This window comes from Podarcis tiliguerta (genome assembly GCF_965153285.1).
Source record: "Podarcis tiliguerta genome assembly, chromosome: 13".
NCBI classification, from domain to species: domain Eukaryota; kingdom Metazoa; phylum Chordata; class Lepidosauria; order Squamata; family Lacertidae; genus Podarcis; species Podarcis tiliguerta.
The window spans coordinates 26205346-26223705 of NC_139546.1; the positions used below are offsets into that span (position 1 = coordinate 26205346).

Below are 18360 nucleotides of genomic sequence, written 5' to 3' on the forward strand. Positions count from 1 at the left end.
CCCTAAGGAGTCTCAAAGCGGCTAACATTCTCCTTTCCCTTCCTCCCCCACAACAAACACTCTGTGAGGTGAGTGAGGCTGAGAGACTTCAGAGAAGTGTGACTAGCCCAAGGTCACCCAGCAGCTGCATGTGGAGGAGCGGGGAAGCGAACCTGGTTCACCAGATTATGAGTCCACTGCTCTTAACCACTACACCACACTGGCTCTCAAGGAGGGGATGAGATGGTTGTCACAGTTGGGGAATCAAGAAGGCATCAACTTCCGTTCCACCTTTTATCAGTCACGTGCAGGACTCCTTCTGTTCTGCATTCGGCTTCTGACGAAGCCTACATTGTTCGTCTCACTGTGGTTGAACTTTTCATAATTGCATTATCATTATGTTATTCTGCACCAATCATTTCAATGCAAAGGAAAGTCAGTGCAAAGCGGATAGGGGAAACATGACTTATTACACAATCATTCTATATTGTTTGTAGGCTGAAAACAACAACAGTGAATAATGATCATATTCACTGGATTAATTTCTGTTCTGGACATGGGACATCACCCAGACCACATCACTACCACCACCACCAATTTGTTTTTTGCACCCTGTCCATCTGACCGCACTGCTGGACGAATCAGGTATTTCATCAGGTGCCTGGTAGACCAGCTGACTGCAGCCAGGCAAGGGGAGATGCTAGGCACCAAAGGTGGTACCCGGACATCTCCATCCAGCCGCAAAGGGCTGGTTGCCAGTTGCAAAACGCGAGTGGCGCCTGGCTAATTTCGAATGCAGACCAAGACCCTTGAAAATCAGGTAGTTCTAGACCAGCCAGCTAAGGCAGCCTTTTAGCTATATAGGGAAACTGAGGGCGAGGAAGCCATTTCTGCTGTTGGTGGGGGGCTCTGTAGGGCCCAAATGCGAGAGATAAATACTCTTAGTCATAAATAGATCATTCACTTCCCAGCCATGATCTTAAACCAGAGGCAGTGTGGAATATACAATATAGAGCACTGGGCTTGGACCAGGGCAATCAGGGTTCAAATCACTACTCTGATGTGAAACTCATGGGGGGAGGGGGGCTTGAGTCAGTCATTATCTTTCATGTCTAACGTCACAGAACATAATCTCATGTACCACAGCAGATTCTTGAAGAGGTCCCAGTTTGAGAGATGGTTGTCACACAGTATTAAACCAGCATTATACTTATCCTTTGCATTGTAAAGTGAACTTAAAATAGTTCAGAGGAGGCCCAGAGATGGAAAGAAGATAAAGTCTCGACCAGAGAAGAATGGCAGATTAAGTTGATGGATTATGCCGAAATGGCAAAAATGACCAGAAGAATCAGAAATCAGGAAGACCAAAATTTTAGTAAGGGATGGAAGAAATGTATAATTTGTCTTAAAAACCATTGTAAACAGTTAAAATCATTAGTAGGATTGGAATAACACTTGTAGTTCAGTGGTGAATTTTGGACATAATGGAGATGTAAAAGATTTCTATTATTATAAAAGATGCAGGAGGAAATGATTTACAATAGGACTCACAGAGGGGAGGAGGGAAGTCCAGGAGATTCTTTGGAATCTTTTTTGGATGCTGGGTATGTGATTGTAAAACTTTAATATGAAAAACCAAATAAATATTTTTTTCTGCCCATGGATCAGCCCCTTACTCAGCCTTACTCAGGGTTCTTGTGAGGCAAACAGGCAAAACATACAATTTTTTTAAACACCTTTTGCAACACTAGGAATGCAACAACATGTTAAAAGCCAAGGACTAAGCTAGGCACTGTGCTGATTAGCAACCACCAGAGACAGAGCTCCTTTGTTCAGGTACATTACCTGTTGGTGGCGGGTCTCCCTGCTCCGGTCCCACCTCTGTCTCCTGGTTCTGCTGGTCCTGGGCTTCGCCTTCAGTACCTTCTGGCTGCTCAGATTCATTGGGGACTTCCTCTACGGATCCAGCAAAGGATACTTTCTGCCCACCTGATGGGAACAAGCGTCACGCTGACGAGCAAGAAGTGACAAAACATCTTTTGCCCTGCAAGCATCCTTTACAGCAGGGATGGCTAACCCTCAGCTTGGTTGCAACGCCCCCCCCTCATCCGCCTCTGCTTAAACTGAAGGGTTAAAAAAAAACCCTCTATAATTTATTTCGTTTATTGAAAAGAATCTTCACTGAATTCCATTAAGCCCCCTCTGGTGGTGGGAGTGGGAGCAGGGAGGGGGACACACCCCATAATACATAAGAATTATACTGCCCTTGATGTCAAAACAACTTTGCAATTATTATCTTAGTAATATTTAGATCAGCCGTCTAAAGGAGGCTATTTTTATAATTATCTCAACATTATCCCCGCTTTTGCCGTAATGGACTGTATTTTAGTCCTGATATGGTTCTTCAACCATGGAACGAACTATGATGAAGATGATGAACTGGCTCAATGGGTCCTGAACAATACCAGGCCTCGCATCAGTCTATTGCTGTTATCACTCTAAGTGCCTAAAGCTAAGACAGAATAGCTTGCAATAACCATATAAAGTGCCTTAATAATAATAATAATAGTAATAATAATAATAATAATAATAGTAATAGTAATAATAATTATTATTTATTATTTATATCCCGCCCATCTGGCTGGGTTTCCACAGCCACTCTGGGCGGCTTCCAACAGAATATTAAAATACAGTAATCCATCAAACATAAAAACCTTCCCTAAACAGGGCTTCCTTCAGATGTCTTCTAAAAGTCTTTAGAACACATATCCCCCCCCCCACAGGAATCATGGAAACTGTGTTTTGTTGAGGGTGCTGGGAACTGTAGCTCTGTGAGGACAAACTACGGTTTCCAGGGTTCTTTGAGGGAAAGCCACATGCTTTAAATGTATGGGGCCCAAATCCACTGCTGAGATCATAGATTGCAAACAGGGCAGAGATCTCAAAAGAAGTTGCGGCGGCCAGGGGTGGGGGGAGCCAGAGACTGCAAATCCCATTCAGTCATGGCAGCTTCCCTTTGTCTAACACACACTCTCCTCTCACACACATACGCAGCAGAAATTCACTCACAAACGCACCCAGACTCGTGCTGAAGCATTTTGCACACACCAAAACAAGCACAGCGGCTCCATTCCTCCCACCCACCGTCTTCCACAGCAGCCTCCTCCTCAGCGATGGCCATTTTTCTTCTGGGAAGCAAGCTCCCTCTGGGAAGAGCCAGTGTTTGGCAACGAGAAATGTTTTGAACAACTCACTCTTAGTTAAATGACTGATTAGAATGGGAATTGATTTATACACAGCAGATTTTGACCAGAAGAAAGGAGATTCTTGAAACAGGCGCAAGTTTTCCACATAATGGAAACAGCCCCAAATGGGTAAATGTAAGGTATGCTTTGACTGTGTATAATAATAATAATAATAATAATAATAATAATAATAATAATGGCAAGTAACATGGGGTGCCTGAACCTGAGCACAAAACGTGTGAACTGCTCTAATTCAGCCATTCTTCTCCAGGGTTTTCTGAAATTTCACCATATTATGCTGCCCTCAACCCACCCAAGGCATATTCTTTATGCCTAATTTCACGTGGATAGGACAAAACCTCGTTTCATGAAGCTTTGCAGTGACAGAATGGGAAAAAAGTCAACTGCCTTCGCTGTTAAGTCATGTATGTATATAATATTGAACCTGCTGGCTGATCAAACAGCTTTAATAGTCTCTGTGTCTGAAGGCTCTCTGTGCAACTGAGAAGCCTTACACATTGCAGTAAAGAGGGCAATCTCTGTCTTTCACAGACTGATCTCTGAAGACCGGAGCAGGCCACTTCAAATGGCTTGGTGGGCCTCATCCTGCCCATTGTCCACTGTTGAATAGTGGGTAGACATGGCAGACGACACAGCGATTTCTCCAAAGCAGCTCTTTATTTTGTAAGCTGGAACAGAACTGAACAGCAAACAGCTCAGCCAGCCTGCTTTTATAGGCAACCGGCTGTCAACATTGTAGCAACAACAACCCAGGGTTTCCTGCCTAAAATAACTGACGTGGACCTGAGTGAAAACTACCTACAGTATCCCCCTGCTGGCCCAGGGTGAGAACTTCAGTACATAACATCCACCATCCCCAGTAGTATCCTAGAGGAGAGCACTAGGATCCAGTGAGGGCACACCACAAGCCTATAAAACTCTTCTTCCCCAAGTACATAAGCAATGAAACCTTGACGTTCAGGGCTGGCAGCTATCCCTGACAGTTAACTCTTGGCAACTATATGGTGCAGCAGAGGATTCTGGGAAAGGAAAAAAAGGGCTCGTCTCAAAGCCCTCAACAATGGTACAAGGTTCCTGTTCAAAGGGACTGTTGTGGAGAAGGGACACGCCACAACATTTTATTGAGAGTCCTCTTCTCTACTCACAAAATATGTACAGATCTGCCTATGATTCTGTTTCCATGGAGACCGTGGCTGGAGAAGGACAAGAGTTCCTACAGGCAGATGACAGTGATAAGGCAGAGAGAGAGAGAGAGAGAGTTGCCCACCACTGCCATTGTTCGCAGCTTTCAAAAGTTTTTTTTTTTGAGAGCATCAGAATCCTGCATAATCTTCTCCTGCACAGCCAGCTGTGCCCGCTTCTTGGGCTATCTGATTTGGCCACGGCAATGCACGACTTAAGTTACAGGCCATTTGCATTACTGTAACGCGCTCTTTGTGGGGCAGCCTTTGGAAAGTGCTCAGAAACTTCAGCTGGCTCAAAGATCTGCAGCCGGATTGTTTACCTGGGCTTGTCGTATGGAGCGTACGACTCCACCGGCTACCTGTCGGTTTCCAGGCACAATTCAAAATGCTGGTTGTGACTTATAAAGCCCTACACAGCTTCAGTCCAAGCTATCTGAAGGACTCTATTCCCTCATGCGAACCTGGCTGGGTTTTGAGATCTTCAGGGGAGACCCTTCTCTTGCTCCTGTCACCTCGCGGGGGCGCTTGGGAGAGACGTGGGAGATGGCCTTCTTGGTGGCGGCTCCCAGGCTTTGGAACTCCCTTCCTAGAGAAACTAGACTGGCTCCTTCCTTGTTGTCCTTCTGCCAGCAGGTGAAGACTTCCTTGTTCCAAAAGGCTTTTGGGAACTGACTGCTTTGAATGAAAGGGCTGATGCTGTGCTGTTTTTATTGTAATTATTCATATGGTTTTAACAGGTTTTATATATTATATAGTTGTAATAGATCAATGTTTACTTGTTTTTTTAATGATTCCCCCCCTATGTTTTTAGTGGTTCTTATTTTTATCTGTAAGCTCTTTTGAGTTCTGTCACGGAAAATGGTGGGGTGGTAACAACAACAACAACAACAACAACAACAACAACAACAACAACAAAGTATGCACCCCATGGGCAATGCTGCTGCTGCTGCCATGCCATCTTTAACTCTCAAAAGCTTTTTGCCTTCACCCATATAACCCAAGTGATAAATCCCACTTAAGCCCAGCAGTTGTCGCACAAACATTTACCTTTCCGTTTCTGTGATTTGGAGAGTGCAGGATAGATGGGATGCTCAGATTCTTTGGGCTTGTTTTCCAAGACTTCTCAGGCAGCCGTGATGGTGATTGAAGAGGAAAAAGGAGAGAGAAAATGTCACTACCTACAAATGCCCCATTGTGTGTGTTGGAGTTTGTATGTTGTCTCCTCTGCCTGTGTGCTTCTTTCGCTAGTCTGAAGACCATGTACATGTGTGTTCTAATTAAACATGATGCGGCCTTCTTGTTATGTCTTGGATTAAATCTGGAGGCATCCAGCAGCAATGTTATCAGGTAGGATAACAGAGGCTGCAGCATCTTTGTGATTCAACTGGTTTTATAGCAACACAATCTTCTCCAAGGGTGCTTCCAGATATACATTTATTGTGGGATCAGTGCTCTACACACATGCAAGATGTTGGTTGTTGTTTTCTTTGCAGCAATCCCTCAACAACAATCTTTCGCAGTATTAAGCCCATATCTGGAAGGACCATAAGCAACAGCCAGCGTTGCCAAATGCACACCGAACAGTGAGAAGGTGGCACACACACACACAAACATATGGACCAATGAACAATCTGGGAGCACTTGATATTGTAGTGCTGCGGAAGCTAAGGTCAGTGCTGTGATGGAGCCCCATGAGCGCTGCTCTGTGCTTTAAAAGAAAAAGCAGGCGGTCGATGTCAAAAACACTGAGAGTATATGCACAGATCATTTAGTGATGGAGGGGGAAAAGCAAATTATTAAGAGCCAAGGATAACAGAAGTAAATTAACATGTCACGCCCACACAATTCCCAGTGAATGCAATACATGTGCGGAAAGCAGCAATCTAGCATTCTATCAAAGTGCTGACATCTAAGATGCGGATCAGAAGGAGATATATTTGGACACATAATACAGCTCCAGCCAGACTGTACCACTTTCAGAGTACAGATGGGAAATGCATGTAAGAGTACTACCATATATAGTCATGGAGAAGTGGATGTTGTATTTTTCTATGTGGGTTTGGGATTTTTTGGGGGTATGGTGAAACATTCAAGCACATTCCTGACCTGCATCTAAGGGGTGTATAATCTCGGGATAGATATATCCGCTGATTGAGCGGCTCAGCTCTTTGACATTCTTCTCCCTTGCCACTCCTGCTGGGCTCCTGTCCCTATGAACCTGGGACTAATAACACCCAGTAGATCTCCTCTCTTCCCTGCCTCAGCTATCTGTGTCAGCTGGTAGCTGAGTGGTAGGGAAAGTGGCAGGGTGGTATGAAGGTAGATGGAGACTACGGGGGGTATGATGAATACGTGTGTGGCACAGTGCTGCTTCTGGTGTGGAGAGATAAACCCAGGAAAAGCTGCCCATCCTTCTCACACCATGGCACAAAGGTGTGCCAATTTTTTGGCCCTTCCTCCTCGCCTCGCCCTCACTCTGGACACTTTGCGTACTTGGGTCGCATGCAATGTTGTCATTTCTACTGTGGCTATTGTGGTAAAGAGATTTTTTTTTTGGGGGGGGAGAATACCAATACAGGTCCTTGCCAAGGGCACAAGGGACCCTAGATATGCCTCTGCATGGAAAGCTATATACATCTTGCGTATTCAATTTGTAAGTTTAAAACACTTGATGTAGATTTGGCACCTCCTGAATTTCCCTTGTAAGACCGGCAGGCATTCCTTGCATGTTCCAAGTTATGAAAAGGTTGATAAAATAATTGGTTAAAACCAATTGAAAATTGGTTAAAATTGTGTGAGCCAACTTTCTGACCTGACGCCATCTTTACCGGAAGTCTCCTTGCTTGTTTGCTGTTTAACCAGAGCTCTCATAAGTTCCGATTAAGGCAAAATTAAGAAAAAAAGATGGGCAGAGCCTCCTGTAACTTTCACAATAGTCTGCAAGGCTATTTGGCACGTGCAGTTTATCATGAAAGGGTAAGAGACTCCCTCTTTTGCACAATTGCAAAGCCCACAGGGCTGTTTGACTTTGGACAGCTCCAGTGCTGATTTCTCTGATTATGTAACTCTCGGATAGATTGCTAGGACGCAGATCTGACATGAGAGGAAGGTGTTTTCTTACCAGTGCATTGCCTGAGCAAGGCTGCCTTGGAAGCTGGGCCCAACTGGGATGCTATGATAGACAATAAAGAAATATGATAAATAGATAAATAGATAAAATAACTACTTAGCAAAAAAAAAAAAAAAAAAAGAACAAAGTCAGAAAGAATAAAAGACAAGAACAGGAGAGAACTGAAGAAAAGAAAAAGGAAAAGAAAGGAAAAACTAAAGAAAGACAGAAAGGAGTCAAAAGACTTCCAGGTCTCTGTCCTGCAGCAACATATAATATCCATTCCTTAAAATCCAACCATTCTATTACCTACAAACCAGTCTTTTTTCAATCTTCAAATCCAGATACTACAAGTTCGCTTTCTTTTCTCGCACAAAAAGCCCATACGAAATTTCCGGTGCTTAACAGATGCCAGTAATGATTTTTCTCTAATTAAACATCTTAACTTTGCCATCTCAGCCAGACCCAAAAACACCATTGCCTTTTCAATGCCCTGTACACACTGCTGGTGCGACACGGAAAACTAATTGTGCGGCAGCATTTAGAAAAGAAAAGAAACCAAGTTTCCAGTCCCTGTGGTTGCCCAGACTGATGCTGTCAACACATCACTGGCGCAGAACACGGTGAGGTGGTTCTTTCCCCCTTTATTCAGGTTGCAGCTGGTTTGGGCAGGGGGAACACATCCAGCACCGTATTTCACAAGATGTTGCGGGAAATATGAATTGTGGCTAATGTTATATGTACGCCAGTTCCCAAACTTGGAATGGGAGCCCACTAGACGCAGAGTAAATGTGTGTGTGTAGACACAGCCTGAGAATCAGCATGTGATCACAAAGCTCCCGCTAGGATCTTATAAACCCCAGCCATCTCCACGTACCAACTTGGCACCGTCCTCCTCTCCGCTTTCCCCCTGCCCTCCCTCTGCAGTTTGAAAGAGGCTCCATGTGGCCACAATTTCGTGATGATCTGAAATCCACAGACGCCTGCTTTTTTAAAAACTGCCGGACACCTAGCAACTACCCCCCCAAACTCCAGACCTTTTGCTCTGATATAGCAAGAGGGAGTGAATTTGTGGACAGAAGGGGCTGGAGGTGGGAGAGAGAAAGATGCCTTGTATAGATGCCACCTCTTCCATCTCACAGCTCTTTCCTGCTGAGGAAGATGGTTTCCTAGGAGACTAGCAGCTTCTCCCCATACTGGGGGTAAGGAGCTTGTGTGTGTGTGTGTGTGTGTGTGTGTGTGAGAGAGAGAGAGAGAGAGAGAGAGAGAGAGAGAGAGAGTTGGGAAGGGAGGAGGAGGAGGAACCATTTACAGGTTTCTCCCTGACAGCAGAGGTGCTAAATGAAGGGAAATGTATTCAGTACATGCAGCGAACCCCCCAGCGAGTGGGATACATGGCGAACAGCGGGAGAAAGCCCTTTAAATAGAAGAGCATTGCCATGGAAACAGCCCACCTGCTTGAGAACGACTTGACCTCGAGAACCAGCCCCTCCCTGCTCTCCAGAGCACCCTTTGAGCTATCACCTCAGGCTGAAGCGAATGCGTTTTATGGTGGGGGGGGGGGCACGCGCAGCGGAAATGGGGAAAAGTCAGGGGAAGGAATTCTATCTTTCAACCAAGACTTGGGAGTAGGGGAGGATAAATGCCAAAGCGGAGAATTATAATTTGATTTTTTTTTTGACGTGGAGTGAAAAGAAATGTCTGAAACAATAGTTTGGAATTTAGCAAAATTATAAGGTTGCCAAAACTTGCAAAACTTTTTTTTTTTAAAAAAAGCAGTGGCATTATGATGGCAGAAGCCAGTTTCTTGATTAAGAACTTCCAAGGGGACCAGCCGTGTTTAGACTGTTGCAGCAAAAAGCAACAAGCCAAGAGCCCCGAAGGCTGCTGAATTCAGTATGGCATAAGCCTTCAAGCAAATGCCACAATAAATGCATTAGTCTTTAAGGTGACACAAGACTCTTTGGTGTTTCTGATTAAGAACAGCGCTGCTTCACTGGATTAGACATGGCGTATCTGCAGCAGCAGATAGCCAGATGTCCCTGAGAAGTCAAAAGTAGGCAGCTGAGCGGCTGAGCCATCACTTGCTATTTCCCCCCAACAACCTCCAGTGGTACCTCGGGTTACATACGCTTCAGGTTACATACGCTTCAGGTTACAGACTCCACTAACCCAGAAATAGTACCTTGGGTTAAGAACTTTGCATCAGGATGAGAACAGAAATTGTGTTCCGACGGTGCAGCAGCAGCAGGAGGCCCCATTAGCTAAAATGGTGTTTCAGGTCAAGAACAGTTTCAGGTTAAGAACGGACCTCTGGAATGAATTAAGTACTTAACCCGAGGTACCACTGTACTGCTTTGAATTGTGGAGGTTCCATTTGGCTTGTCATGGCTACTAGACCTGCCCCCTATGAATATATCCTATCCTTTTAAGAGCAACCAACAGTGAAGGCAAGCGCTAAACGATTTGGCAATGAATGGAAGAACTATGCATTTCATGAAGAAAGATTCAAGGGCAGGATTTAGAAGAGGCAGGCAACATGCATGCAGCTCTCAGTTCCACAAAAAGCCAAGTTTTGGGTTGAAGAAACCCAAATGATGAATTTCAAATTCACTTTGCAGATGATGGCCTTGATCCAGGTAAATGAGTCATGGCTGAGCAGCGGAACCCAAGTGAGTCATGGCTAATTCATTCCCCCAGTTGCAGGGGGACTGCGATGACTAACCTCAGATGTATTGGGGACGATGTATATTTTCAGGTCTGTGCTGGTTATCTTTGCATATTTAATTCTGTGTGCAAAATTTAGGTTTTTAACAAACTGGGAAATGCTTGGCAAGGAGCCGGCGGGAGGCAAAGTCCTAGGGGATGGGTCCACACTTGCACCCATAAGGCTAGGCAGTTAAGATCTAGACTTGGATTACAAGTAGACAGTAAGAGCAGGACTGGATTCTGCGGAGATGGAGCAACGTAAACTTGAGCTTACAGTAGATTCTCCCTATATATTGAAGTGGGCTCTCCTGCTGCGACCACAAAGGCAAGAAGTTTGCTAGAGAGAAGAGAAGAGAAGAGAAGAGAGGAGAGGAGAGGAGAGGAGAGGAAAACATGGAAGCTGGAGTGGTCAGCTCATCCCGCTCTGTATCCCAGCAGCATTGACATCCATGTTTGTTGCAGATGAAAGCTTGGCTGCTTCCTGTTGCCAGTAGCAGTGCAGGCAGAGAGTGGGGAAGTATTCATCTATTTTAGGCTTGGAAAACGATGTGTTATTAAGCTGGCCCTGCCATACTCCACTTGCGGGCTTCCCGGAAGCATGTGGCTCGAAACAGGATGTTTCGGAACAGCCTTCAGTCTGAAGGGCTGTTTATATATATTTACATTTCCTATGGAACATAATCTAGGCATATCCTTTTCTCTGCTGTGGTTTCGGATGAATGATTAAACTTTCCTTTCCTTTGCTATGGTGCTTAGACTCAAGGCAGCGCAAAACAATTTTCTGCAATTCCCAGAAAATACTCTCCCCTGGTTTTGGTGTGGGCTCCTACAGTGTAATGTGTTTTATTATTCCTTTCCCCTTTTCCTTCCCTTCCCTATCCATTCATACTATACTGACCCAAAAGGGCAAATGCAACATTGGTGTTACGATGGTGCTGTGCAGGTAATAACGTTAATAAACCAACACAATGGCTTCAGAACAAATTGACGTGTGACTCATCCACTGTAGGAGCTACCTAGAAGCTGCCAGGCCCAGCCATGCCAAGCGCAAGATGGGTATTATCTGCTGCCCCCTGCTGGCACCACAGTCTCCCTCCCCCGCCTCTCGTGTGTCTGCTTGCTATTGTCATTGCTTACCCCCGGGCTTGCAAAGGCCGGGCATCTCCCTCACGGTGTCATCTGAATCCTGAGCTTCCTCCTCCTCCTCCTCGTCCTCATCTTCCTCGTCCTCCTCAACATCCTCGGGGTAGTCGTCATCCATCCAGGAACTGTTGGATTCCAAATGGCTTTGCGCTAGGCGCTGCACAGCTGTCAAAGATTGAAAATTCGGCAGGTGAGATTTGCTTAGGAGCGCTCACAGAGAAATGGGAGTTTGGAACTGGAGAACCTCGAAGAATGAATTTAACTTCACTGACACCTTGTGAGTTTCTGCTGTCTTGCTCCTGACTCCCGCCTAGAAGCAGCACCACATTAGACTCACAACTGCAGCTAAGGGAGATCCTCTGGGGACATCAACCTCTTTCCCCTAGTCCTCAGTTATCATCCTCTTTCCTTCCTCTTGATCCGTACAACCTCCTCTGGCAACACTCAGCCCATCCAGATTCCAAACCCTGCATGTTTTTTTATTCCTCTCCCCCCTTGCCCTTTGCCTCTCAGGTCTCCTGCTGTGTTTGGCAACTCTGAAGGATTTCCATCCACGCAAAGCAACCTTCTCCTGCTATCACTATAAGGAGGCCTTGAAATAGCCTATCAGTAGTGAGCACCTGAAAAAACAGACTGAGCAGGCTCACAGCACAGTCTCTCCCACCCCAGTGAGATGTATTTTCTATTGAAGGTATATTTTATATATGTATTAGCACGTGCAAATCCATGTACTTGTTCTCTTCTTGGTGCTGAATTTCATTTAAAAAAAAAAAAAAAAAACCAAACCAAAACCAAAACACAATGTGTTATGTTCCCACCCTAGTAGGAAGTAAAATGTCTGCAGAAATTTTGCATGAATCACCAGAATTCATTAAAGCGACCTGCAGGGAAACAATTAACATTTTTTTAAAGGCCAGTGGGTCAAAATAAATGTATGAAATCTAATACATATCACCTGGCTGACCTCACAGAACCATCTGCCTTGGAGTCAATGAGATGGTGAACCTTCAGAGCACAGGTGGAGAAGTCCATGGGACTGAATTAATAATAATAATAATAATAATAATAATAATAATAATAATAATAATAATGTCCCTTCATGTCATGGTGAAGGTTCTAGCTAGCCTTCTCCCTGACATGTTTATACCCTCCAACATTATTCCATAATAATAATAATAATAATAATAATAATATCACCTATACATCGCCCATCTGACTGGGTTGCCCCAGCCACTCTGGGTGGCTTCCAACATATATTAAAATATAATAAAACATTAAACATAAAAAAACCTTTCCTATACAGGGCTGCCTTCAGATGTATTCTAAAGGGGGTCACATAACTCCATACCCTCCAACATTTCTCTGATGAAAATAGGAATGTCCTAAGGAAAAGTGGGACATTTGAGGATCAAATCAGAAACTGGGATGGCTTCTGTAAATCCAGGACTGTGGGGTCCTAGGTCACACAAGCCTAAGATCATACCTGTTGTCATACTTATCATACCTGGCTAATCCAGAACTGGAACTGCGCAAGAAGCCATTGCCATGTTGCTCCATTCCTCCCCACTCCCTACTGAGTCCTATTGCCCAACCTCCCCTCCAGCTTTTTGGGGGTCACAGAAGGAGCTTGTTTGCTTCATCTGGTTGGAGGGGAGCAGAGCATGGGGTAAAGGGACTGAGCGGGGAGAGGAGCAAGAGAAACCACTGCTGCAGCTTCCACATCTACAGGTCTGTTAAAACTGACAAACCCCAAAGCAGACATAATCTCATTAATAACCCAGTCTCTCCTCCTACTCTCCCCCTGCTGCCAGAAACATTCACCGTTCCCTGACCCAGGGCACTGCAGCGTGTCCCCCCGCCCCCGCCAGCCAAAACGACCTTTCAGTTTTCTCAGAGATACCAAAGTGTTATAAATAATTCTATATCTGGCACCTTCACCCTTAGCAATCAGAATGTCCCTAAACATTCCATGGCAGCTGAAAAGTCTGATCAGCAAGTTTGTTGGTGTTTTTTTTACCTTGTCCCTTTTTCAATCACAGAATCTCTGAAGGCGATAATTTGAAACACTGCCCACAATAAGAGCACCTTAACATTTGACAGACGAAACTTTGGTTTTGATGGGATCAAAAGAACATCGATGTGCATTTATTTAGAAAAAGAAGAGATTAGTTCTTTGAGAAAGTACAGGCACGCAGGGTAGGGCGGGAATTTTCCCACACCACCTGAACTGACTTAAAGTTCTATAGAAAAGTTTGCACAAATGGGGGGAAATGGTTTCCTTGTTCAATAAACTTGGCAGGGACCTAGTCCTCAGTGAGGAATGTGATTCGCCTTGTTTGGGGAAGAAAAAAAACCACAAGGGAGAGAGAGAGAGAGACAATCTTTTCCTTGTTCAGAAGAGGCTTTTTATTTGGTAGTGTCAACTTTTTCCTCTTCGTACCCTCTTTGCAGACACACCTTCTTTTGCGTTCCTTTACACAAGCCCTGCTGTTTGTTTACCTAAGGTCAAACATACAGTACTTTAGACCAGGGGTAGGCAACCTAAGGCCCATGGGCCGGATGCAGCCAAATCGCCTTCTCAATGTGGCCCACGGACGGTCTGGGAATCAGCGTGTTTTTACATGAGTAGCATGTATCCTTTTATTTAAAATGCATCTCTGGGTTATTTGTGGGGCATAGGAATTAGTTCATTTCCCCCCAGCTTGCTCCAGCTTCCATGTGACCACCCTTGAGATATTTGAAGGTGGCTATCATATCTCTTCTCAGCAATCCTTCGACTGCTCAAGCCCTTCTAAGACCGGGCTTGGGCCAAGCAAAAGCAATGGTTAGGCAAAGAATTATAGACACCGAGAGACAACAGGACTGCTTAAGGTGCCCCGACTACAAAAGTGTAGAAATCGGGAGATATATAGCTGCACCAGCAGCATATCTCTTTTTTCTTGTATCCAAAAATCCAAGAAGGGCATTTACACTTGCCAGAAGCTCGGCTCTGCCCTCGCTGGTCTTGGAAGGATCCTTTATGACCAGATAATTTGCACCTGTCCTTTGGAGGATATAGGAAGCCCCGAACACATATTTTTTAGATGTCCCTTTAATGATGAGGCCCGTAGAGAAACCATTGACCCCCCCGCTGGTGAGGCTTGCTGACCTCCGGTAAAGCAAAAATTCGATCTTGTTAGGCAAAGACCACAAGATGAGCTGGATTGTCGCCAGATTCTGTGCACAGATCTGTAGGTGCAGAGCCTCCCACGATTCAATCTAGTTTGTTAAGAAAATTCCCAATGTCAGATCCACAGGCGACTTGGGGTCATTTCTCTAAGGTAGTCTATTTTAAAGTTTTTATGTGTTTATATGCCTATCACACCTTTAAACTTAAAATCCATTGTTGTATATTGTTTTAAATGTTTGTTTTGCTTTTGGGATTGCAGTTCCCTTTGCGTTTCTCAAGCTGGTCTCTGACAGTAATAAATTTCATGTTCATGTTCATGAGTGAAATGTATAAATCTGAAAAGCAAATCCTTCGATTGAAAGGGACAGGGTTGTGTTTAGCCAAGTAGTTTATTTACCCTAAAAGTGTGGAAATCCACCTGCCATCCTGATGGAGGTTGCTGGGGCAGGGAGGGGTTGTTTTTGTTTTAAAAACCAGCTTATCTGGCGACTGGAGCCCTGGGGCAAGCACAGTGGCGTAGCGTGGGGGGTGCAGGGGGGGCCGGCCGCACCGGGCGCAACATCTGGGGGTTAGGGTTAGGGGGCGCAAATCCACAGGTTAGGGGGTGCAAATTACTTGCCCCGGGTGCTGACAACCCACGCTACGCCACTGGGCAAGCAGGAGAAGAAGGGCTGTAGGGCAGATCCACACCATCATCTAAAGCACATTTAAGGTACAATGACCCCCCAAATAATTCTGGGAAGTGTAAAAGGTGCTGGGAACTGTAGCTCTGTGAAGGGGAAACTGCAGCTTGCTTGTGGGTCAGAACGTAAGCTTAAGGCTCATGTCGACATCCCAGATTTGTGCGTTGTAGGGAGGACTTAGAGTTACTTGTGTTTGCATTAGCCAGGGACAAAGGGCACATGGAGCTAAGATTACAAGGCCACTTCCCTCCATTGACAGCAGGTTTTTGCAAAATCTGCAGAAAGGGTGTTCCCCCACATGACTGTGCTATTGAGGACAGGGGTGACCAAGACTAGATAGAAGCCAGGGCAACATGAGCTCGAAAAGATACCCATGCAAAGCAGAGTGTCCAGATGCGACAGGGAACAGTTTTGCAGAAGAGGGAACTTCACCAGCGTCTGCTTGTCTGGCTGAAATCCCACCTTCTGCACAGCTATGGAAGGTGCAAGGGCCTTGTCCTCTTTTGCATTTGCCCCCAATGCCTTAAAATAAAGTATGGAGAATCTTAGTTTGCCTAAAAGTATCCTTAAGCCTCCTAGAGCAAAATATACATTCAGAGGCTTAGTTTGGTGAGAATCGAGTGTGCGCTTCTAGAGCTAATGCTAAATAAATTACTTCTGGTAACTGAGCCACCATAGCTGATGGAGGGCCATGAAAATTTGTTTTAGACTTGTCTACCCATGTGCTATCTGAAACCAAAGGGGTGCATTAGTTGCCAGATGTGAATTTCTTTTCAGCTCTCTCCTACCCCACTAAAAACTACAGGATTGATGCGGATTGTGGCTAATGCCGTGTGAATGCGGCTTCAAAAATTAAAAGCGCTGGGTGCGGAGGAAGCAGTAATGTGAACATGCCCTTTCCTCTTGTACTCTGCAGAGCACCATGCACACAAAGACATAAATTCCACTTATAATGCTGTCACTCATGCCCTGGGGAGGCAGGTGGGCCTGCCCTAATTCTGGCAGCCATCCGGGTATTTGCCCTGTAAGCTGCTTAGATGGGAAGAATAATATATGCCACACCTCAAAGGAAGACAGGGATGTAAATACAGCAGGAAGAGCCAGCCAGGGACCTGGGTCCTGTCAGCAACAGCTTGAGGAATGCTAGTAAGGAGAAGCAAGATGCTATATGGCTATACGATACTTTGGGAGGTTGGCAGCATGTTTGATCTATGGCAGTGATGGCCAGACTTGGCCCTCCAGCTGTTTTTGGACTACAGCCCTGACCACTGGTCCTGTTAGCTAGGGATGATGGGAGTTGTAGTCCCAAAACAGCTGGAGGGCCAAGTTTGGCCACCACTGATCTACAGAGTAGCAAGGCAGGGGAGGTGCTTAATCCTTTCTTTTTATGCATTGGTCACCTTTTGCTTTTCATAGAATCGTAGCACTGTAGAGTTGGAAGGGACCCTGAGGGTCACCTAGTCCAACCCCCTGCAATGCAGGAATCTGTTTCCCCCCAACGTGGGGCTCAAACCCATGGCTCTGGGATTAAGAGTCTCATATTCTACCAACTGAGCTAATCTGCAGACATGTCCACCTGTGCCCATGGGGCGGGGGAAGACAGGTCCCCTTCCCACCCCGTGAATAGGAAAGCAACCATGGGGAGGAAAGTGGGGTTAGTGGGGGAAATGGCTGGAATGCAAAGGGTTAAGCAGTTCTTCCAATCTAATTCAGGCTTCCACAGCTACTTTTAACTATAAAAAAAGGGATTAGGGAGCAGTACTGCTGGGTGACTGTGCATGGTTCCTAGACACCACTTTTTCAGGGGAAAAAGCAGGCGAGCTCTCCAGCTCCCCACCACCTCACATTTTATCTCATCATCGTTATGTCTCTTCCACCCCTGCCAAATCAAGGGAGAGCGGACAAGCATGGCTGTGTGCAAGACTACAGCTCATTACTTCCACCGCGGCCTCAATATTCCCCCCCTACCCGCACCCCAGTTCTCCCTGGGAGGAAGGAGAGATAAGAGCCCCTTTAAAAGCAGCAGCCACCAAACAATGTAAAAGCTTTAGGTATGTGTGGGAAGGCAATGTGCCAACTCCCCCTCAGAAGATCAAATAGCTTGGGGAGGGGGGGAGAAGAAGAAGAGAATTAGAGAAAGACAGGTGCGAACAATAGGTGCGGGGGAGTGATGATGAGAGCAAAGGCTGACGGGAAATGGATGAGTGCAGCACTTTGTGGGGGGCGAGCAACTGGCAGTGAGCATTCCCTGTCGGAGAACAGGAAGGATGTGAAACACACACACACACACACACACACACACACCCATTCTGGCAAGCCGTTTCTCACATTCTTCTGACAGGCAGCGCATTTCCAGTACGGGGGCATGTGCACTCCAAACACTGCTCATCTCCAGCCCCCAGCCCCCCAGTTCTGGCTTTATCTATCAGCCCAGTCTATTTACTCCTTCGCCTAACACCAGTCAGGTTTGTGGCACCAGCCGTTTACGACCGACTGATCCACGGCTTGTGAGATGGGAGTTTGCCTTTGACCCATGACACGACCCAGGCACCTATCTAAAAACTGCACTGGCTCGAACCAAAGTGAGCTTCTCTTCCTGGGGAGAATTCCCAGAGAGGCCTGAAGGGCTACATCCAGACCCTTCCCAGGGCCGCAGCTCCATGCCCTACTTTAAAGGCATGTACAATGTCTGGCATTCATCCCAATTTGCTTCCACAGAACTTATCAGAGAGTTGAAAGGACCACAAGAGTCATCTGGTCCCATCTCCTGCAATACAGGGATCATTTGCCCCTATTGGGGTTTGAACCCACAACCCCGAGATTACGAGCCTCATGCTCTACCCAACTGAGCTATGCGGGGGGTTGCCAGTCTTTGTTGACCATTTGATCTAATCTGTTCTCAGGGTGGCTGGATGACAACGAGCATTCATTCGGATTTGCTTGCGGGGTCTTTATAAATTTTCCTGTTAGTCACTGTTTCAAACCACACCTTTCAATGCATTTCCTTGTCATCTTTCTGCATGGCAAAAAAAACTTTTTTTAAATAGTGGATTTGCTTTTGCATATGTACAGTATTTTGCCACATGTCCTGGATGCAATAATACTGCATTGGTGGTGG

The 18360-nt window shown here is 45.6% G+C and overlaps 1 protein-coding gene across 1 annotated transcript in view; it reads right to left on the reverse strand.

The window, feature by feature from the left end:
• The window catches only part of PPP1R1B (protein phosphatase 1 regulatory inhibitor subunit 1B), a 47995-nt gene that overhangs the window by 1182 nt on the left and 28453 nt on the right, over positions 1-18360 (reverse strand). Inside the window, exons 5-8 of the mRNA XM_083408785.1 lie at positions 11385-11555; positions 7551-7601; positions 5477-5548; positions 1825-1968 (exon numbers count right to left, since the gene is read on the reverse strand). Coding sequence (XP_083264911.1) covers positions 1825-1968; positions 5477-5548; positions 7551-7601; positions 11385-11555 — 438 coding nt within the window. The remainder of the gene's footprint in view (positions 1-1824; positions 1969-5476; positions 5549-7550; positions 7602-11384; positions 11556-18360) is intronic.